The 25,070-nt window shown below is 35.4% G+C and overlaps 1 protein-coding gene and 2 pseudogenes across 1 annotated transcript; 2 read left to right on the forward strand and 1 right to left on the reverse strand.

Annotated features, from left to right (window-relative positions):
* Nucleotides 1–13,007: 13,007 nt before the first annotated feature.
* Nucleotides 13,008–14,020, forward strand: LOC132945439 (uncharacterized; the record flags this gene model as incomplete). Its single annotated transcript, XM_061015185.1, has 5 exons — nt 13,008–13,058; nt 13,189–13,255; nt 13,450–13,500; nt 13,579–13,848; nt 13,926–14,020. Coding segments are annotated over exons 1-5 (504 nt in total), but the record flags the coding sequence as incomplete, so codon positions are not given.
* Nucleotides 14,021–14,032: 12 nt separating this feature from the next.
* On the forward strand, nt 14,033–14,644 carry LOC132933985 (uncharacterized; annotated as a pseudogene).
* A 382-nt stretch (nt 14,645–15,026) lies between these two features.
* On the reverse strand, nt 15,027–16,299 carry LOC132937419 (uncharacterized; annotated as a pseudogene).
* Nucleotides 16,300–25,070: the final 8,771 nt, after the last annotated feature.

A 25,070-nucleotide genomic window follows, 5' to 3' on the forward strand; every position in this document is an offset into this window, starting at 1 on the left:
ATTATTTATTCATCATTATAGTGATTTATATAATTTTTGCTCACTAGTTTGTATCCAAATGGCAGCATATAATGGGGCCATTTTCTTATGTATTTCTGTTAAAATTTACTTGTTTTGAAATTATTCAACCTATAGCCTACAGTTTTTGTCTAAATCATTTCCACTTCAGGCCATGTCAACTTAATGTGTTTCAAACTAGTCACAAGCATTTCTGCATCTACTTCAATCGCCAAAATAACCAAAATTTTAATGAGCATCAATTATAAAAAATTAAATGCTTTTTTACTTATTTCAATGTCCAAATTCCTACAAACTCGTAAAGGTGTTTCTTTATCATTTTTTTGTCAACTGGGGAGGAACTAAACCATTATTTTTAAAATTCCTTAGTTTGTTGAAATATTTTGTATATAGCTTTTCTTGATGACATCTCTTTGATCCACCTCTTAGAAAGTATGTTTCCTTTAAAATAAATGTATTAGGTATGTTATACACAGTGCCGGCCCGATGGGTTTCGGTGCCCGGTGCAGAATTTCGCGGGGCCCCATATGGCCAATGGCTGTATATGTTAATTTATTAATTATTATACAATATACACATTTATTTTATTTTTTAGGGACTAACTTTAATCTTATATAATTTTGTAATCTTAAAGCTTAATTAATTATGTTAGAAACCTAAATTTGTTCGTATAAACAATGTACAAACAATATTTTATTAATAAATATTTTTATTATATTGAACATAAATTATAATGATAATGAAATGAGTATAATTACGTTTACTAAGAATAAAAAAAATTTAACAAAATATAATATTATTTAAATATTTTTTTCCGTGCTTTTTTTGATGCAAACTGATCAATTGTCTCATTGTAGCTCAAAAAATCGGCAATACTATGTTCAATGCTGATAAGGGCCAGGTCCGATAACTTATGCTGTGATAGATTGCTTCTTAAATAATTTTTTATCAGCTTCAATTTAGAGAATGAACGTTCAGAACCAGCTGATGTAACTGGTATGGTGAGCATTATTCTAATTGCCACTTCTATATTTGGAAATGAACTAGAAACGTTTTTTAAAAAAGATAATGCCTGTAGAGGTGTTGCGTTTTCGTCTACTATACTTCGAAAAATAAGAAGTTCCATGTATAAATCTGCACCATTTATATCTCTAGAATTGCCTTCACTCAATACGTTTTGCAAATCGTTACAACAATTTTTAATAAAATCATCATTTTACTTCTCCGCAGAAGTGCCGTGTAGGCGTTCCTTTTCGCGCTAAATTCAGCTCTGTCCCCGTGTACACTGATCTGCCTAGCCACCGCGCGTACTTCTCTCCTTGCCTTGGTCAGATCTGGCGACCACCACGGTGGGCATACTCTTCTATTTACTGGCCTTCGGGGGGCATACGCCACGGCCGCCCCTGTAATGTCCTCGAGCACCTCCTGGGCCATTTCCTCCAGGTCCGTGGTCTCTGTTCTCCTCATGGATCTTGCCAGGAAATCGAGTTTGAAGGTAGCGCAGTTCTTCTCTTCGAGGTTGAACCGGCTCGCCCGATGTACGAATGCCCTCGTTTGTACCTCGATACCATAAACGATGGCTTGATGGTCGCTTGACGTGACCCCCGGTATCACCTCCCAGTCCTTGAGTCTCTCATGGGTTCGGCCACCACAAACCGTGACATCAATGTTCGTGCGCCCGCGCGGACCATTAAAGGTGGTGTGAGGACTGCGTCTGTTCGCTTTGCTTAAGCCATGGGTATCCAGCCACGTTGTGAGGGCCTCTCCGCGCCTGTCGTTTATCCTACTAAACCATCTGGTAGAGAAGGCGTTCGCATCAAGCGCTATCAGGACGTATGCGCTAGCTGACTGGTACAGGTTACATGGACAGCGGTAGGTGTCCTGTACTTAAAGTACCCACTTATCAGGGTGGTCGTACCCTCGGTGCCACAGTCTAGGTGTGGACGAAGTTTTCGATAGTGCCCGCGTCTCTGGCCACTACCACCAGGTCGGGGTTGAAAACTATGATCGATGCCCCATGGTCGACGTGCTGAGGGCCGCCTCTTAGGCGCGTACCTTTGGAGAGGAAAGTTCTGATCGGTGCCGTCTCGAATCCAGATAGTTTTCCTCTATGCGTATACGGCTCCTGGACCAGGGCTATGTCAGTGGCAGTCCTCTGGCAGTACTCCAGAAGCTGGTCGCTGACCGCCGAGGCTCTGCCCATGTTCAGCTGCACGCATTAGACGGTGGGGGGTACTCATAGCGAGATCCCATAGTCAGTCCTCTTGATCTGCCCAACCAGGAACGCTGTCCTCGCAGAGCACGTTTTATCCCTGGCTTTGTGCCTCCCTCTGCAGCTTACACAGGTCGGATTCGCCTCCGCAGCCGGACAATCCGCCGCCTTGTGCCCTTTACGCCCACAATGCGCACACACGTGTTCCTTTTCGAAGCACTTGGCCGCTGGGTGCCCGTATCTTAGGCACATGTGACATTGTGTTACATTTTCGTAAGCGCTCGTCCTGCACCTCATGAAACCCATGTAGAGCGTCGTGTCCTCAAACTTGGAATAAAACTTCGGGTTCACCTCAACGATCCAGTTCGTGGTGCTTCTATCCCTCGGTCCGGTCTTGAACACGGGTCTTAGCACATCCTCTCCGACGTCTCCGCTGATACCTAGCTCCGGATTCTGCGCCAGCAGATCTTTTTGTGTCCCCACCACGTCAACATCGACACTGACGCCACGGATGACTCGCGGCCACCGCAGACTATCCTCCTTCAGCAGGGTCGGCACTTTGGAAACGTGCTTGAGGGCATCGGTCGTCTCCTTGTCGGATGGCTTCAAAATGACCTTGCCAGCCTTGGTCGTCACCGTCTGGCATCTCGGCCTGACCTTTTTCGCCACCACCTGGTTCCAAATCATATCTCTGACATCTGACAACGATTTGCCCTGGCTCTCTTGGATCACGAACGATGGCATATTCTCCGTCTGCCTGGTTTCCTTGATCCTTTTGTTGCGAAGCATTGCCCTCGATCTGGAGCGGTCTCCAGTCCGGTCAGACGATTTATTCTTCTTCCTCCTGGTGACTGTGGCAAAGGTCGCTTCCTCCTGGCGCTCCATGGTCTGCACCACTGGGGGGGTCACCGGCGCAATTGCCGCTTCATGTGCCCTGATCGCTTCCTTTTCCGCGTAACGGGCCAAGGCTGCTCCAGCGCAGATCTCTGCAGCCCTTCTAGCCTCTTTCACCTGACTGCGTAACTGCCGGTTCTCAATGACAAGGTCGGTAACCGCCTATTAAAGATACAGTGGCTAGTAAATTAAATCCACAAAAACATGTTCTTGTTAAGTATATAAATGACCAGTTAGCGTCATTTCAGCCTAGAGATGACTACAAGGAATTGCTGATAATACAAATTATCGCCGTCGTCACCACAGTTCGCCGCCGCCACAATTTGCCGTCACGATAACTACTCCCGTACCCATACGCTGCTCATCACAATACGGAAGTAGAAAACTGGTACCACATCGAGGACGGAGGGAACAACACATCGTCCACTGGTTATCACGAACACATTCACCTTTCATTGGTCGTAGTAATATTATATTCATTACTTCTAATCAATACACGACTCTTACTGAACCCACGTGAGTCTCGTGATTATATCAATAAATAACCTATAACATTTCTGTGGCTCGAAGAGCATATGTAATACCAAGAAAAGAAAAAACTGTATGAATTAAAATATTCAAATTGTCTATGTGTAACATAAAAATATATTTGTGACTCAAAGAGTAAATGTTAAATAAAAAGAAAAATTTGTAATATAACAAAATAATTATTATATATGTGAGAATAAAAACACAAATTAAATAAAATAAAAACTCCTCGGTTTTGCATTCTTACAAACTAGCTCCTTATAACGATCTTAATCTTTTAAAGGAACTCGATAACTAAAAAATCAAATAAAGTTATAGGCAACGCGGCTACCAAAAGCTTCTCAAGACATTTATGGTACTTAAGTAAGACACTTATTGGATTAGCCTTTTTTGATAGGAAAGTGTCTAATGACATGAAAGTATGGTTAAATCATTAGTGAAAAAAGGAGCTGACTTTCCTTTACGGCGTATTACAGTACAATTGTCTGATTTTGTTTCTAAAAATACCCTTTTATTATTTACAGCCTTATACATCCCCCAAGATTTCTTAAATTAGAATCCAGATACTTGGGAAAATTACAAAGATTGACGGTTGTAAAAGGGTTCAAAATTTGAAAGTAGTTAATGATGCAGCTGAACGTGGGATTTCGTTGATTCAAACTTTCAATGGAATAATCACCAATCAAGAAGAACAAAAGCAGTATCTTTTGCAAGTAGTTGAACAACACCGACAGAAGTATCCAAATCCAAATAAATCTACAATTGATGATTGATATTTTATGAGATGATTATTTTTTATACAATTATGATGATCTATGACTTTTTTTATATTATTTTTAATTATTTTTAATTATTAAATATATTTAATTTTTTAACTCATACATTGAAATATCTATTATATTTTTAAAACAAGTTGCGCAACCAGAAAAAATTGAAATTTTTTCTTGAAACTTTTTATGAACCTTGTTATTAGATGGATAAACAAATTAAACGGGTGGGACTTTCAGAAATAAAAATTTTTTTTTTAATTGTCACCCTACTATAGGCACTACTACACTAGTGACTAGTGACTAGTCGACGTTCAGTTCGCTACTAAAAATATAGTCTTATTGATGCGAGTATATCGTATACATTCGCGGTGTGTCTGTCTCGCTCAATGTGTGTAATCAAAATAATAAGTGACAACTGATACACAATATATAAGTATATACGTATATGCCCGTATGGAGTATGTACGTATCTTTATTAGGCTTAAGAGGATGTCAGCGCAACTATTTTATGATGAAAAACATACTTTAGCATTTCTTAATTTTCTCAGCTCACATATATCTTAGAAATATGAAACAAAAACCTATTGAATAACAACAATATTATCTAGCACCCTACGGTGCCGATTTTTTGTATCTTAATTTTTTTATTAGTTATAACGAATAAAAAAACTAAAAAAATTGATATTTTAACCATCTACAAAACGTATTTAAATGTAGATATTCCAAAATGGCACCGTAGGGCGCTAGATAATTTTGTCATTAACAATTTGTTTTTTATTTCACCACTTTATGACTTTCTCAACTCAAGAAAATAGAAAATAGAGAAATGCCGAAGTAACATATTTATTTGGTTGATGGTGAAAAATATAATTCCGTAATCGACCTGTGCTGCTTCCGTTGCAATAGCGGTAGCGTTTGGGTTTTTACCACCACTCCAGCACAAGCAACTGAACTATTTACGGCATGCGTCTATATTGGTTGTTGACACGCATATCGATGTTTATTTATAAGCTAAATATTAATAATTATTACTATGATAATATTATTATGAATGAGGGATGAAAAATAAAATATTATATTATAATATGATATTATACAACAATAATTTGATTAGTACTGTACTACTGTACAGTTTGTTTAATTTAAACGTGTCTGTTACTTTATTCTTATGTGTTATTATTATTACTGTAATAAATTATTATGGCGAATAAAAAAGGATTTCCTTCTAAAAGAAAATCTAATGCCAAAAAAACAAGAGGAAGTTGTCTTTTTCAATATAATAAAAGGTAATTTGAAAATAATAAATTTCATACTTGTATTGTTCAAGAATCAAGGGTGTGCTATGACTAGGTCCCGGATTTATATGCACTAAAAATCATCAAAAAATCCTCTAAAACACTGCCAAAAATACCATTAAAAAAGCATTTTACTGTAAAAATGTCCTTAAAAAAGACGAATACAATTTTTTCTATAATTTATTGATTTATCAGTCTATTAATATTAATAATTTATTATTTTCGGTAATTTATAATTTTTTTTATTAAAAGAAAAATTATTAAAATTTAAAATTTTTAACTTTTGGGTGGTATCGTATCGTATTATGTAAGTCTAAACAATTTTTATAATATACTCGTATATTCTACATATTATTATGAATTAACACAAAGAAAATGCTTAAAGTCTCTGTTATATGAAACAAATTATGTACTTGAAAAGCATTGTCTAAGATCACCCAAAAAAGAGGCTTTTTGCATTGAAATTCGGGCCCTAGCTATAACTTTTCAATAATAATTTCCGAAAATATTTTTGAAAGCCTTCCCTCAAGAAAAATTCAAAACATCCTTGATTACAATTTAACTTTTTATCGACATTGTTTTGCTATAAAATAGAATATGTTCTAGGTACAAGTCAACTTCAAGTACTCTGCAGGTAGTTGAAGCACCTGAACACATTGTACCTCAATCTCAAGACAGTATACAAAATACTGCGTAAGAATAAAATAATAATAATATACTGGAAGTATATTATGTAATCTATATACATATACATATTAATATACATATTCTTATTTCACAATATCTATTATTGTCAAAATAATCATAACATTTAAAAAAAAAAGGGGGGAAGTAGGGGTACTTCCGTGGTATCTCGACTACTTTAGGTTCACAACCGTGTTATCTCGACTACCAAAATATTTCCAAGACTACCTATTATATGATCAACCGTGTTATTTCGACTACCGCAATTTAAATCTATTCTGAATAATCTCGCGACAAATTCCTCCGAATATCCACTGTTCGGGAAGTACCCTCCCAACATGATTTTTTCTTTTCGAAAACAAACTTTTATCAATTTCGACAATTGAAGACTTTGGGGCAACAACGAGACATGTCCATGTTTTGGTCAAAATCACTTTTTCCCGTCGTAAAATATAAAAAAAAATCCGCATCGATTGGTGTAACAATGAGACATGTCCGACTGTTATATATGGAGTTATAATACAAATGGATATGTCTTTTTGTCGTTTTTGGGGGCAACAACAAAGATATGTCCGGACAAGTCTGATTGTTGCTCCAAAATACTGGTAGCACTGTAAAACAATGTGTTTATCAATAAATTCTTGCTTTGATAATGAAAATCAATGACTTTGTTCGTTAGTTTGTTCAAAATATACTCATTCCTCAATAATTTTATGTTATTTAATGTTTATGTTATTGATTAACTCATAAATAAGTGAATTTCAATATTAAATAATTAATATTCCCTTACCTAATGAGTATTTCAAGTATAAGTGGTTCCAGTATAGATGATTTCTTTAATGACCCAGACTATGGAAATCCGAATAATAATTCTCCTATTGAAGTGTCGAATTTCGAGGATAATATTGAGTATGAACAATATGTCAACTTCGATAAGCAACCAACATCCACGGATAATATTTTAGCATATGATACTGATATCGATGAAAATTTTGTTAGTGAAAATGTTGGCGGTGTTCAAGTGATTGATGATTCAGCAGAAGAAGAGGAGGTACATAAACCCAAAGGTAAGAAAAAAGTACGAGAAATTGAAACTTGGAAACGTAATAGATCAAAAAATAGTAGAGCACTAGGGCTTGAACATACTAGTTTACGTGGTAACCTAGGTCTATAGGTTCTGATTGTAAATGTAGAAGCAAATGTTTTACCAAAGTAGACAGTTTAGAAAGGCATATAATTTTAGACAATTTTAATAAAATAGGCAATAAAGAAAAACAAGACACATACATAGTTGGGTTAATCAAACTTCAAGCAATTACTAGAAATAGTACAGATACCAGAAATAATACCAAACCAAAAAATATATCTTGCTTTTACAAATTTCGGATTGATAAAGTGGAAAAATATGTGTGCAAAAAGGCATTTTGTTCAATACTTGGAATTGGAAAAAGTAGAGTAGAACGAATAGTAAAATTAATGCAAAATAATGTTCCTTCCCCTGTAGATAAACGTGGAAAACATAAAAACAGAAGCAATAAAAAATCTGATATAATCATGTTTCAAATTGAACCACATATTGAAAGCTTTCCAGCTCGACAGTCACATTATAGTCGTAGTAAAAATGAAAATGTCAAATATTTATCACCAGATTTAAATATAACAAAAATGTATGAGCTATATATGCTTAAATATGAATATAGTACACAAATAATATTTTTACCTAAAAGTTTGATAATAGGTAAATTCACTCATATCAAAACTAATTCACAGCACTGGTGAACGAACAATTTGGCATGTCGTACGTGTGTAAGAAAGAGATAACACATGCGGGTATAACGTCCTTTAGGCCTTATGGAAGAACACACTACGACTGTCAATACAATAGTAATGTGCCTCTCCCGCAATTATGACTCGCGAACCCCGTCGCGTAGACAATGGGCGTGGTCACCGTCTGCTGCGGCGGCGACGATATGGAATTAACGCCATCTCTTGAGCGTTGCATACGTTTTATTTTAAGCTGACATCCTCTTAATCGATATCTGATATAGATAGCCGTTACCAGAGTGTAATCATTAACCGATAAGCGCAAAATGTGATCCTGGCTTTACTCTATCTTTATAAAACGGAACGTACGTAATACTAAAATATTTGCTAAAATATTGGAGGAAATTAGACTTTGGTCGAAAATAATGTGGAGGAAAATGGAAACCAACTTTTTTTTTGTGGAGGAAAACGGTATCTCGTTTTTGGAGGAAAATGGAACCGCCCAATTTTGTATGGGCCAGACTTAAAAACTATTCTATCTAAAAAGTCTCGACGACGAAAAATAAAAGATCGTATTGGCTATCTTTACCTCGTGTTGACAACGCTCCTCTCAGCTCCTCAACAGAGACCCAAACGGTCTTACAAGAAAAAATCTACGACTTATAAAAAAAAAATTAAAAAATTAAAAACTTAAAAACAATAATAACACGTCATCCACGATGCTGAAGCCCGCAAAAATAAATAATATCCCCAACAAAAACCTAACGGTGAAAAAAGGCTAAGTTCCAAACTCTCTCCCAAAAAAGTCGGCCTATCAAAATAGTGAAATCTACATTGTGGCCAAGTCAGCTATTTTTTAATTTATAACCTCACTGCACTCCTACATTAAAGAGCAACACTCCTCTTTTATTTGTATTGTTTAACACTTGGCCAGTTTCGGAATGAGGCATAAGCTAGAGTCAAGCTGCTAGACATTCCCACTGATCTCTTAATTGTACTGTGGGTCAAACTACAAGTTTTACCTAAGAAACAATTAATATTTAAATATTTAATAAAATAAAAAATATTCTTTCGTCCACTCAGAATCGTTATTTACCGTATGCAATCATTATATACGTGTTACCATAGAAATAAAACTTAAAATATGGTCTTACAATTACACAGAGGCATTAGGGGGCGGAGTCATCAACTCCCAGTACGTTTTACGCATTGTTCTTATTTAATTTTTTGTAGAAATTAGAGATCGAATATTAAATTTATATGGAATAATAGTTTTATTATCTTCTTCAATTAGACGGAAATTTTCTTTATTTAAATTATTAATTATATTTGATTCAAATTCAATATTTAAAAAGTCTGAATATTCATAAGATCAAAATCATTGATGACCAAAAATTTTAATTGTTAAAATAGGACATTTAATTTCATCTATTAAATATAGTAAATGTAAAGAAGAAAACTTCAAATATCTCGGGGCAAACATAAATCAATACAATAACATGCATAATGAAATTAAAATTAGGATATCAGCCGCTAATAAGGGTTACTACGCTTTGGAAAAATTGTTCAAATCAAAGCTCCTCTCTAGACGATCAAAGGAACGCCTGTACTTAAGTTTCCTACGGCCAGTTCTAACATTTGCATGTGAAACTTGGTCGACTACTAAAGGAGATGAGGAAAAAATGGCTTGCTTCGAAAGAAGAGTTCTTAGAAGGATTTATGGACCTATACTAGAAAATGAAGTTTACAGAAGAAGAACTAATGTAGAAGTACAACAAATTTATCAAAAACCCGGTATCAACGCGTACCTTATGAGCAAACGAATTGAGTGGGCAGGTCATGTATGGAGGTCAAATGGTATTCTAAAGAAAGCTCTGGAAGGAAAAATCAATGGAAAAATACCTAGGGGTCGCCCTAGACAGCGCTGGATAGACAGGGTTAAAGAAGATATAAACAAGTGCGCCCAGGGACTAACTTTAGAAGACAGTATTGACAGAGATAGTTGGAAAAAAGTAGTAGAGGCAGCGAAAGTCCTTCAAGGACAGTAAAAGCTGAAGAAGAAGAAGAAATGTAAAGAAGGCATAGCAATAAAAATTAAAATAATTGGAGGAGTTGTTGTTCAAATAAATTCAATTATTTGATTTTCTGAAATTGTAAGGGAAAAGAGGAATTTGATTTAATTTTATGTTATTTGGTATAATATTTATGCAGTTAAGTTCCCCCTCACAATGTGGTTTTACACAGCAAAATATCGGGGGATATTTTCGATTCTTTTGTCCGAGCGCAACGTAGCGAGCGAGTGGCAACGCTAGCAGATTTTGTGCTTTTTAACAACTTTGTTTAATTCCTAGGCCTGCCCAAGGTGGTATACACAACAAATCGAGGCATAATTTCGAATTTGTAATAGCGCAGTGCGCAGCATTATAGTAGTATTGCCTCCATGCTTATAAACGTAAAATCGCAAACTTTGGAAGTTTAACTATATAACTTTAACATCTAAAATAATCATTTCCGCAAATTTATTTTTACACCTTCGTTTCAAACTCGTTGAAATACATAGGTTTTCGAAAAAAAACTCGCGTGGGCGCTAATCTAGACTTGTTCTGCAACACCACCTCGTTTCACATGACGTATCGTAAGGGCGCGTTTTTAGTTTACATTGATTAAGTTCATACGCACCATACCGGAATTTATCCCGCTGCACATGAATTGCGTCCCGAAATCCCTTTTCCACATGAATTGCGTCCCAAAGATATTTAACGACTACACGAGTTGCGTCCCTACCATATTTAACAACTACCCAAATTGCGTCCCAACGTAAAAAACATTATTTTCCTTCCCATTTCATACAGACTTAGGACTGTCGATAGCAAATTACGACTATCGGTAGGTTAAAAATATTGTTTTTTTATCATTGATATGCAATTAGATATAAGTAAAATAAAATGTGTAGGTTAATAATATAATAATAATATAATAGTTAAAAAAAAAATTTATATATATAAAAAAAGTTATAATTATAAAATTAAAAAATTGGTAAAAACTTGAATGATACCTTAATATAATCAAGACGGGTTAATTGGCCACTTTCATATTTTGCCATATTTTGTCTTAAATAATTTTATTTTTCACATACCATCATCCGTCTGTTTTTAATTACATGAATACTTCGTTGTTTTATACAAGTTTCTTTTTGTACATTTTTTAAGACATCTATAAATTGGAATATATTCGGGCGTGATGAGTAAAACATACTGTTAAACTTGGAGTGGAAGGCTTCACAACTATTTGTAGTTTGAATTATAGAACATGAATACATTGCCCATATAGAAGGCGGGAAGTAACAATCAGGCTTTATGTATGTATTTAATATAATTATTATAATCTGAAAATTGCTGTACTTTTTCATTTTCGGGTAAAATGGATACAATATCGTCAGTAAAACAATCCTCTACTTCATCTGGTTTTAAAAATGGGAGATTAAAAAAATATTTTAAAAAAATACTGATATCTGAATTTTTTTTGTATTCTTGACTTAAACCAACCGTTTGAATTTTCCTCCACCAACTTTGGCCTAAATGAAACCTGCATCCTTTCATTTGAACTGATGGCCACACGACTAACAAAGATGAGTGGACTCAACTGCTATCTATTAAATACTTCAACAGAATCTTTAATATGATTATGATCATTTGCACGTTCGATAATCTCATTTTCATTATTTAATTTAATGTATGACTTACACGTCTTTTTACAGCAGCTCCAACGTTGAACATCATTTTTTAACGTTTTATGATACCGAAATTTGTATCCATCAATATTAAATAATGTTTTATTTTTTTCGCTTAAAATCACCGAAGTCATTTTATAGTGTTTTTGAGTTTAAGTTTTATTTAACAGAGAATAAATGTTACACAAACGTTTCCACCAACAACACGATCGAAATCGAACTAAAATTATTATATAGGCTTTACAGTACGTTTATCGTTCATGCAACGTTTAAACAAAACCGGACGCAATTCATGCAGTAGATTAGATAATGCCGGACGCAATTCGTGTACCCGCTTATCAAATTTTTTATTTCGGGACGCAATTCGTGTGTAGCCATTTATCTAATGTAAATGAAAACGCGCGCGTACGGTACGTCGCGTATGAAACACGTCCATGTGAAACGGGCCTCAAGTAGGTCACAGCCCAGACAGCATTTTGTAACGATAATATTATAATAGTGTTATAGACTTTTTAACACAACAATATTTAAAACACAATACTAAATAGTTTTATTTCAATTAACTCGACAAGATAACACACGTAAGAGAACCATGACATCCGTCGTGTTTCAAAAAAAAAAAAACTGAAAAAAGGGTGTCCGGTAAAGTAAAAATATACCCATAGGTTTCGGTAAAAAAAATTCAATATGGCGAGGTGGAACTAAACAGCATTTGTTTCTAAGATTAATAAAATGTATACGTGTTACTTACCAGGAGTCCGGAACAGAAAAAAACAGATCATAAATACCACTAGACCCAAGAAGGTATACGAGATATTATCCCCCATTACCATTATCCTGTAAAATGCAATAAAGGCGGGTTTCCACTATACACGTTTGCGTGTACGTGCATAAAAATCCCTTGCTGTGATTGGTTGGTATCCATGGTAAGATTATGGTAAACCAGAGTGTTTATACATTCTTACCACACGATTAACCGTGTTACCATATTGTTGAATCTAGCTGAACATTTTTCGTGCGCACGGCAAACCATGATTGTATTCGAATACTGATAAGGAGATAAAATATCTAGTAATTTTAAATTTTCCTTAATGTGCACTTGACAGTTGACACTTGTGCATCGGACGTTGAATTCATCAAATATGGATCCGTCTAAAATATTAGTAAGTACCTTATATTATAATTTTAATGTTATTTATTATTCATTCAAGAATATAAGCAATGGTTAATTTTATTAGAATGATTATTTAAATATTTTATTATATGACTTTGGTATTATGTTGAATGTTTCAGGGAATTTTGTGCAGAAAGTGCAATAAGTTGATTGACTTGAACGATAAAAACCACAAATGTTCAGCAAGTAAAGAAAATAAAAAATATATTTTTATTTTAATGTTACAACATTGATGTAATTTTGTTCGGTCTCAATTCTTATTTTTTTTGCATATTAAATATATAAAAGTAGTAGTTTCACACTTCAATTTTTAGTAACAAAAAATATAATTTTAATAAATTGATTAATTTAAAAGTATTTATACTAATTTATATTTTTAGCTACTGCTCAAGCTCAGTTCAAATTTCAAAAACTTCAGCCTAAAATGTCATGTTAGTAACTACTAATTCAGTAAAATTAATTTCTGCTAAATCATAGCCAAGCTAACAATTTAAAAATGTCTATTTTAGCTAGTGTATCATCGTATTCTCCAATGCCTTCAACTGTCACAAAACCATCATTGATATCAAACTTCTTGAATGAAATCGAACAAGAAGAACAAAGTGATACTTCAAGCCTGTCAGAAAATAATTCTGATGATGATGATAATGAGTTTTATACCAATCTGATTACTGAGGTCAATGAACGTAATCCACTGTGGGATCATCGTCTCCCAATGTCTGCACGTTATGAGCCCATCAAACAAAATTTATGGAATGAAATTTATGTAGCATTGAAAGGTTATTTTAAATCCATCTATAATCTAATATTTCGTTTTGTTTTGACTATAATTTTGATGATTATTAAATGTATGTAGGTATATATCCAATAGATGTCTTGAAAAAAAAGTGGAAGTACCTCAGGGAAAAATATGTTAGGGAAAAAAGAAAACCGGCAAGTGGTGCTGCAGGAGGGAAAAAAAAATATGGTGTCATATGAACTCGTTGCATTTTTTAAACGATATCATTACAAGCAATTATAAGTAAGATTATAATATTATTTACATTGTTGAAATATTATATCAACAAATATTAAAGGTTATTGACACTTATAATTGATGAAGGTTTAAGTTTTTTTTCTCTTGTATGTCTGATGTATTTTCATTGAGATTTTAATCTAAGCAATGGTCAAATTGTATATGAATAATATTATATTTTGTTAACAGAACTACAAGTAATATAAATCCATCATCGACTGAAGATTTGTCATTTTTAGATACAGCCAGTACAGAACAGAGTACTAAGCCAACAAAAAGTAATTGACACTTATTTATTTATTATGGTTATAATATGTGGTTCTGATTAAAATTAATGGAATCTCTGTTTAGGATCAAAGAATGATACTTTTGAAGAATCAATTTTAAAGGAATTACGCGAATCAAGACCTGTTGCTCCACCTGCAGTAAATGAAGAAAACGATGGGGACTTACATTTCTGTAAATATTTAGCCTCATTGATGAAAAATCTGACCAAAAAAAAAAAATTTACATTGCAATCATAAATTATAAGCCAAGTTATTAATAGTTTGGAAGACTGACTGAAATTATAAAGATATAAGAGACTGAAAGTAACTTCTTACTAATGTGTTCTATTTAGTCATTATTTGTTTTTATATTTTATTTTAAAATTAAAATTGATCGGTTAAATCATTATATTACTAGTCTCATAAAGTATTATTATTATTATTTTATTTTGTTTTGTTTTTATTGTTAAAATACCAGTGATTTTGTTTTGTTTTTATTGTTAAAATACCAGTGATTTTGTTAATTTTTAATCTAGAAAAGGTTTTATTATTTTTTTTTTATAACTTATTTTAATTTCAGTCATAACCTGTTTGAATGTTGAAGTTTGATTTTTATTGAATATACAAATTTTATTTGCAAACATTTTTAACATTCAAAGTTTATTTACAACATTATTTACAATCTTTCATATTGGAATGCAACTGCACCTTCGCTTGAAAAATAATCCTTAAGTTTATTTCGTGTTAGCTTAGCATTTGCTGAATAGGTGTTTGTTCCTAACTGGTGTACTGGTCTTAAAGCTCCCATTTCTTCTGTTCTCCATTGATTGTTTTGATCAAGTTCAATGTCCAAAGGGCCACTATAATACCGTACACCTATGATACATCCAAGTTAAAAACTATCATATATTTAGTATTCTTAATAATAAATACCAGCATTGTTTTCTGACATTTTAATAAAATTATGTAGTACAACGGCAGCTTTTGTAATTGCTTCTACAGTATTTTGCCCGGCTATAATTGGTTTTCTAAAAATGCGCCATTTTGAGGCCATTATTCCAAAAGTATTTTCAATTGTACGTCTGCCTCTGGAAAGTCTAAGTTAAAAATAATTTTGTAACATATCAGTATATTTTAATTTCTTAAATAGATAAAACCGACCTATAGTTAAATATTGATTCGTTTAATGGCAATTTTCTTTTACCTCTTCCTGGGTAAGGGCGCATAAGATTAGTTAGTAGTGGAAACGCTTCATCGTCAAGTGCGTAGTATGGAATAGGACCACTGGCACTATCTATATCTTTAGCAGTTGGGAAATTTAAATTATTTTGAAAAAAAACCCTTGCCCATTTCAGAGTTGGAGAAAACTCCGCCATCACTAAATCTTCCAGCTGCACCAATGTCTACTATTGTAAAGTTATAACTGGCATCACACATTGCCAACAGTATTATACTATGTGATCCTTTATAGTTATAGTTTTCAGATCCACTATTTGCAAATGCCTACACAATTGAAATAAATCATATTTTTATTTGTTCAAATGAAAAAAATAAAAAATTATTACCTGGTGTATTATATGTTTACCATCAATACTGCCTACACAATTTGGTACTTGCCATTTGTTTTCAAACTCAGCAGCTATTTGTGCCCATTTATTAGTAACTGGTACAACTAATACCTATCATTGGAAGTTATAATTTATTAAAATAACAACTATATTTTGACTGGCTTGTAATAGTTTATAAGATATAGAATACAATTTGTCTTAATTATATCCTAATGTTAGTATACCCAGAATACTTTAAACATTACATACCTTTTTATTTAAAGTATCCCATAAAACTTCACAACATTGTAAGATTAATTTAGATACAGTAGCCTTCCCTATACGAAAAGAGTACATAATCGACATCATTGATTCGCCAGAGGCAAGATACCTATTACATAAATTAAGTACAGTTCTGAATTTGTTAATTGCAGTCCACTTGTCAAACAATGCCAATGCCCATGTACTCTCCTTTCTTTTAAAAATGGTTTAATATGCCATCTGGGTTTTGATCTAGTAAACCATAATGTAGTATTAAAAAATAATAAATACTGAAATAAAAAATTATATTATTACCTGTGTTTTTTGTTCTTTTTGTGTAATAAAATGGCTAAATATACAAGTAACACTTTTCTATAATGAACATCGTTAGCATAATTAAACCATTGTATATCTTGTATTTCCATTTCACAACCGTTTATATTAATTATATTATTGTAATATAAATTATATTATTCATATTTTCAATAAAAAATAAAAATAAATTTAAATGTTATCAAATTAATAAAGTACAATCACAGAATAGATGATGCATTGATAAATCGTTATCAAAAACCATAAATAATATAACCATAGCTACCAAACCTAACCGATGGTAGACCGTTCGTAGTAAACGGAATCTGTCATTCAGTGCACGTACACGCAAACGTGTATAGTGGAAACCCGCCCTAACACGCAATCGTCGCGTCGGTATCCCGCATGGTTAATATCACTCACCGGGTAAAAGATGTATACCCACTCTAGTTGAATATCGTGTTATCATATTATAATCTTACGTTAAAGCATAGAAATATTAATAAATGGACTGCGCTTTCCTCACCCCCCCCCCCCCCATCTATTGGAATCTGAAATGAAAATTGTGTGAGTGAGATAAATTACAATAATTTCATGGCATGAATGAAATATAATTATTATTTCTTTCATGATTGCTCCCAAAAGTTTCTATTTCATTTATGCCATGAAATTATTGCAATTTATACCACCAGCTCTAATTATACTGCACCGGATACGGATCATGATCCAGATAATGCGGACGAATGCTGTTGTCCAATAACGGAAGGATGCACCTTTAATTATACTGCTCATGAGTACTGAGTAGGATAGTGGCGGATCCAGGGGAGGGCAAAGGGGGTTTTCCTTTGTTTTACACTGTGTTTGGCCAATTTTTTAGTCAACTTTGGAATTTTTTGTACTTTTCCCCCCTATGCCCCTCCCCAAACTAAGACCTGGATCTGCCACTGTGCCAAACCTGCGAGATAACGCCAGAAAGCGCCTCTAATTATACTGCTTATGATAGGTATGAAATACCTGATCAACCCGAAGCCACAACATATCAACCTATGAACACCATCCACTGTTGAGAATGGTATCTTTGGCTATACATTTTACAAGACTGTCTGTTATTTGCTCTTGTCTTTTGACAGATACAGACGGTGAAAAGAACATCTCTGTTATCTTTCGCTGCATTAATAGTCCAGATTCTGATACTCCTGTTGTAGATGTTGATGGTGAACAGCTAACTTCAGTATTTATACTTTTATTGTCATAAATATCAGCTGTCTCATTTGATAGGTTAGAGCTATTTTGCTGATCATCGTCATTGTCGTCGTCATCGTCTTCTAATAATCTAAAAACATAATTCAGTTTTAAATTTAAATATATAATAAAATATTTTATATTTTGTACTTAGAAACTCCAATGTAATGTTTTAATATCTATTTGGATGAATGCAATGTTAATATATTATAATTTAATAGGTATTAGTTTAAAATATATTTGATAATTATTTAAGTTTATTATTAAATTTAAATACATACAAATTACAAATCATATTACAAAGTATAACTAATATTGTAACTTATATAATATTTTGAATACATTAAAATAATTTATGGTCCATATTGGTAATATCAATTATCAATACACCCAAATAAAATAGTTACCTTTTTTTGGTTTATCACGAGAAAGTCCATCACTTATATTGTGTTTGGTTCGCATGTGATTCCATAATGTGCCTGGTATACAAATACAAATACAAATTATTCACAATTACAAGTAGGTATTTGAAATAATAATGGTCAACCACTTCAACAAGAATAGTAAAACATTTTTTTTTAAAGTCATCTGCTCACAGTACACACAAATACACAATTGATGATTCAACTTAATCAGTAAGTAGTTGCTTTTAATTAATATTTATAAAAAAAAAAAATAATTGGGCAATTTTTTCAAAACCAATGTATTTTTTGTATTAGGTAATCAATTTATCTTATTTATGTATATTATAATTTACCTGTACTGCCTGAAGTTTTGAATGTTTTTTCCACGGGTATTGCAAAATACTAAGTGCTTGTTGTGTTCTTCAATACCTTTGGTAAAACTTGTCCAAATTTGAGACATTTTTATTAGGTTAAAGGGTGAACTATCAACACTTTTGTAACAAAATATAAATGATACAATACAAATTACGATACGATACGTCAATACGTAATACGTACTAAGTACTAATGTAATAACTAATAACAAATTACTGAGCTGTTACTTGTAAGTAGTAACTAGTAACTATCGAGTACAGACTACAACAAACTACAGACTACAGAACAGTGAGTATTGAAAATAAATAACATTGCCTATCTGATAACACGTTGTAGAACGCAACACAATATTTATATATAGCACTTCTGAACAATAACAATAGGCATCTCTTGCTAAGTAGTACGCACTCCTGTGGCAGAAAGTAGTACTTCTCAAAGAAGTACTCTGTACTCTGTAGTCAGACAGTGATAATGTGTTTTGATAACTCAGCGAATCATTATAATTAATATTTTTTTTTCATTAATATTTGAACAATAATTTAAACTTTTATTGAATTACTTATACCAATTTAAGTTATATAATTAATAATTATGTCTGACCAAACCACAAATAGAACTAATTGTTGTGTATATGGCTGTTCGTCGAGAGCTGACCGGGATAAAGATATATCATTTCACTTAATTCCAAAACAAGGCTCAAGAACAGTCAAAATTGTAAACAAGCTTGGTATAGAAGAATTGGTCGACATAAGAAAGGCTTCGGATAAGATGTTAAAGTCTGGAAAAAAATTAACCAATGTCATGAAAGTATGCTCCAAACATTTTTTTAAAAGCGATTACATACTACCAGGTATCTAATACAATATATTTTTTTTTTTTAAAACAATACATTTTCTTAACCTATGATTATTTTTTAAGATGTTCCATGTAAAAAAAAGACATTAAAGAAAAATGTAATACCCTCAAAAAATTTGCCATTGCAATTACCTGTGAATACATATGTACAGAACAGAATTCAAAGAAAGAGAGATAGAGACATATTGGAAGAAACACCATCAACTTCTAATTCTTTTTGTCAATCCAATGAAGATTATATTATAATAGAAGCCAATGAAGAAAATATTATAATAGAAGCCAATGAAGAAAATCCTAAATTAGTAGAAGAAATAATTAGTGGTTTATCCCAACCTACTTCACATTTACAAACATGTAAATGTGACAAGAGTGTACAGGTAAAAAGTGGTGATTTTATTATTCCTTTTGTCAGTATATTTGACACAAACTGTAAATTAAATACTGCAACTGGACTTCATTCTATTGAACTACTTGAAACAATTGTGTCTTTATATGACAAACACAATTGTACTAGAAGATCCAGAAAATTAAGTTCTAAAGAAAGGATAATATTGACGTTTATGAAATTCAGTTAGATGTCAGTTATGTAGTGCTTTCAATTTTATTTCGTACCATTTCTTCGCAAACTTGTAAGGATATTTTTCAAGAAACAATATTGTATTTATCATTGATTTTTAAAACCAGCAATACCGTGGCCTTCAAAAGAAGAATGTTTGAAAAACATGCCTATATGTTTTAAATGCGGAAAATGCGTTTGTTTTATTAAGCCAGGTTTTTCGCGTCTTTTACCAGTCTATAAACATTGAACCATCGACATGTGATGACCTAATCACAATAGCTTGCTGTTTGCATAACATGCTAAGATATGCATATTTAGAAGAAAATGGATGAGCATTTAAAGAATTTGACTCAAGAGAACCAGTACCTAACGATATAATACCAATTGCAAGAGGTGGTGGTTTTGCAAATGTTGAAGGATTTGACGTCAAAGAAGCATATAAGGACTTTTTTTTAATAATGAAGGAGCTGTTTCGTGGCAGAATAACATATAAGTTATTTATATTATTATTTAACTTCACTTGTTGTAACTTAAATATTTAAAATTTAAATATTAAATAATAAAACAAATAAAAACTTAATACGTATTAAAATTAAAAACAATACTTATAAACATTATGTAACATTGTGTATTCTTTTATTTCACTTAAAATATTAAAAACAACCTATTAAATAATAGTTTTAAATGTCTTTGAATAATAATTATAATATACATACATATATTTGGGTAGTTATAGTTGTTGGTTATTGACTTATTGATTGTACATATATGGCTCAAATTCTTGAGAAGTAGCCGACGAAGAACTGAGGCATGGCGATGGTGTGCTTGAAAGTGATATAATATTGTTGAAATCTGTTGTAGACCTAGAGGGTGTTTGAAACATCATTTGCGTGGGTGTTTGAAACGTTGGTTGAGTGTATTGCGCTCCAGCGTCACCTAAGTATTTATCTTCGAGCTGTGCAACTAAAGTGAAAGCGTTATGAATTAAGCTTACGGGAGGTGTCAGGATACAGTCGTTAAAAGACAATAACACGGTTTACAGTATCAGTGCGATTTATTAAACTTAAAATACAAACGTCGCCGGAGCGAAAAACGCGTGACTACGGATAACGGCAGTTCGTCCGCGGACACACGCGTCGTGTCAGGCGGTAACGGCGAAAAAGCGCGAGGGTATGGCCGAGTCGGGTCGAGCCGCCCGGAGCGACCGTCTCGTGGCCCAGTGTTGCCACCGGAGGAGCTAACAATCAGCCGTCCTGGCCGCTGGACCGTCCTCGGGACGTCCTCATTAACACGTATAATTTTCATTTATATACATAAAAAAAATTAAATATTATCACATAGGGTGAATTTAATAATCACCAAAAACGAATATAAAATAATAATACATAGGGTGAATTTAATAATCACCAAAAACGAATATAAAATAATAATAATACATAGGGTGAATTTAATAATCACCAAAAACGAATATAAAATAATAATACATAGGGTGAATTTAATAATCACCCAAAACGAATATAAAATTAAAGTATGGGTGGTTATGCATAGTCGTCGAGATACCTTGGTTGTCGATGAGTTCTAGCGCTACGCCTTGGCTTGGTAACTGGTAAGGTCGACGTGGATTGCTCGGCCCTTCCTTCCCCGTTATTGGCTTCCCGAATCACTTCATCCTCGTCTCCATCGTCGTCGTCTTCCTTCAGGACTTTCCAAGATTTTAATTGTGAGACATGTGCTGTCGTCGCGTAAGTCTCGTGTCCATCCATGGCGATTTCAGCGACGCGGTAGGTGTCACTCGGCAGTACTTCTACCACTTGCAGCGGTTTCACACGGTATTTTGATTGTAGTTTTGTTGATAGATGTGGAACTGGCTGTTTCAACATCACCACAATTTCACCCACTTCATATTTTATGCCTTCCTATCTCTTCCGGTCGTGAGCAATTTTCATTTTTACCTGAGCATTAGTGATGTTTTCACGTGCCTCGGCTTGAACGTCATGAAAGTCGCGCCAGTCGGTTCCGGTGAGACTAAGAGTGGGTAGAATACCCTTGAAGAAGCGAGGCAGATAACCATGTAAAGTTTCGTACGGCGTTTTCGTCGTGGATTTGTTTGGTGCGGTGTTTAGCATGTTCTCCACTTGCCGTAATTGCTTATCCCAGCTAGTATGGTCTCTTCCGGTAACACTCAACAGTGTAACTATTGTACGGTTAGCCCTTTTCACCTGGCCATTAGCCTGCGGGTGTCGTGGGGAGTTCAGGGTGTGTCGGATACCTCGTTCGTTACAAAACGTTTCAAATGCGTGTGAGGTAAAACACGTCCCGTGGTCCGAAACAATCCGATCGAGAATACCTCGTTCTGTGCAAAATCGTTCCAAGATGCGCAGAACGGCCGCGGTGTTGGTTGTCTTACACGGGAATAGTTGCGTGTATTTCGTCAGATTATCGACCAAGACAAGTAGGTACTTGTTTTTCTTTGCTGAAGTTTCGAAAGGACCTAGGTGGTCAATATGTATTACTTGGAACGGTCGTTTCCCCGGGGGTATCGGATGTAGATAGCCGGGCTTCGATCCGGCTGGTTTCTTGTTAACGAGACAGTCTACGCACATTGCAATGTGCTGCTTGACATACCTTTTTAGTCCCGAGAACCAGTAATCGTTGAGTATACGTGCGATGGTACGATCAACCGAAAAGTGTCCGGCATAGTCGTGCGCCGCGATCACAATTCCCTTCCGCATTGCTCTCGGTATTACTAGTAGGGGGCGACCATTATGTATTTTGTACAATATTCCGTCGGTAACTTGGTACCCTTCTATTTCGTTGTTCGTCTCGTTGGTTTGTCCGTCCACTCCGCACAGAATTTCCACCAAACTACGGACACGTTCATCGGCGGCTTGCAGTAGTCGAACCGCTTCGGATTTTGTCATGGCGATAAATACGTCGACACGGTCGGACAGTTCATCTTCCACTGATCTGACGGTGCCTTCCTCGTCGTATGGCGCTCGGCTTAGCGCCGCGTCTACGTGGGGCATGCGCGTGCCCGGACGATACTTTATTTCGAAATCAAATTCTTGAAAGATTTCATACCAACGGGCGATTTGAGGTTTAGTGGTCTTATGTATGTTTAAATACACGAGTGCCTGGCAATCGGTCACGACGGTAAATCGAATTCCCAATAAGTATTGGCGTAACCGATTCAAGGTCCAAATAATGGCAAAAAGTTCCAGGCGGCTGGAATGATACTTTGATTCAGCCAACGTGGTTCGTTTACTTACCGCGTAAACCATTTTTAATTGTGTCGATTTCGGCCCTTGAAACAATATTCCCGAAAGAGCCTTCGAACTCGCGTCGGTGACTTCGGCGTCAGGACGGTACATAGCGACGACTGGGTCCGCACATAACGCGTTCTTTAGTTTTTCAAAAGCGACCTGTTGTTCGTCTCGCCATTCATATGGTACGTCCTTCGCGGTTAGTAGTGTCAATGGCTCGGCCATTTCCGCGTATTTTACTATGAAGCGTCGAAAATACCCAGCGAGTCCCAGGAACCTCCGAACTTCGTGGGCATCGCGTGGTCGCGGAAAATTAGCGAGCGCGTCTATTTTACGTCCCGGACGTACTTCACCTTCTGCGATTCGGAAACCTAGGTAATCCAATGTGCTCATTCCGAATGAGCACTTCGATGGTTTCAACGTAAGATTTGCTTCTACGAGTGCCCTTAACACTAGTTCTAGAACTTCGAGCATGTCGTCCGCAGATTTGGACGGTATGATAATATTGTCAAGGTAAGTATGGACCTTCCCTGCTTCGCTCAAATTCTTGAAGACGGCGGACATTAACCTCTGAAATGTCGCGGGGGCGCCTTTTAGTCCAAACGGCATCCTCTCGAATCGGGCCGTGGTGTCTTCTGTTACAAATGCCGTCTTTTCCTTTGCTTCCTCCGACAGCGGAATTTGTAAAAACCCGTTCGACAAATCTAAGGTCGTAAAGATGCGTCCGTCTGCAAGCTTACTTAATTGTGAATCGACGTCTGGCATGGGAAACGGCTGCGTAACCGTTTGCTGATTCAGCTTGCGGTAGTCGACACAGAGTCTCTTCTCACCGTCTGCCTTATTGACTAGTAACACCGGACTTGCGTAGGTGGAGGTAGAGTCAGCGACAATCCCAGCTTGCTTCCAGTCTTCGAGTATTTTTGATATTGTACGCCGATCCGTCGGCGACGTCTTATAAGGTTTCTGTCTCACGGGCGTGCAATTATCGATTTCCATAATATCCATCGTAAGAACGTTCGTACAACCCAGCTCGCCAATCGATTTCGCGAATGCGCCACGATATTCGTTGATAAGAGTTAACAACGTTTTACGGCAAGTTGAATCCAATTCTGGTCCGATTTTAATGTCGTCATCTGTGATCGGTTCGACGTGGGTTGAGTTCGCGTCACATTCGGCCATTAACACCTGCGGATAATCGCCGTGTATCTCATCTGTCAACTCTTTACCGTCGAGGTGACAATTCGTTTCAAAAATTATTTCATATCCTTGTTTGTAATAATTTACGTTCGGGAGCTCCATCCAGGTGCGTCCCACCATAACATCCACCGGGATGAGAACGTCGTCAACTATTTTTACGTCGTGGCAATCGGCGACAACACCGTCAATTGTTACCTTCGCTACAGACTTGCCTACGGCGTTCACGCTTGGTCGGTCAACATTGCCCACGGTGTATAGCGGACAAACTTGCGGCTCGACGATGAGTCGACACTTCGCCGCGGCTGACTGTCGTACCAATACGGCTGAACAACCAGTATCGATCAGACCTGTGAACGACACATCGTTCAACATAACATTCTTCAAAAACGGGTTCGGCTTCCGAGCGCTGAGCGCTGCGTCGACTTGGTATGCTTGTCCGGCTTCACCCTTTGCGGCCTGCTCCGCGGATGACGTTGAACACTTACTGCGTCGATGTTGGTTCGAACCGCATCCGGTACATTTCATCGGTCGTTGCGGACGTGGACAGTCACGTGATATATGCCCTTGACCTCGGCAGTTATAGCAGCTGACATCCGAGGTATGAGACGTTTCGATACCCTTGTACGATGTATCGGACGTCGTTTTCCCTGGCAGTCTGCCCATCGGTTTGACGACGTCCTTTGGCGCTGGTACGGCATCGGGTTG

Source organism: Metopolophium dirhodum, chromosome 1, assembly GCF_019925205.1.
Source record: "Metopolophium dirhodum isolate CAU chromosome 1, ASM1992520v1, whole genome shotgun sequence".
Lineage (NCBI taxonomy): Eukaryota > Metazoa > Arthropoda > Insecta > Hemiptera > Aphididae > Metopolophium > Metopolophium dirhodum.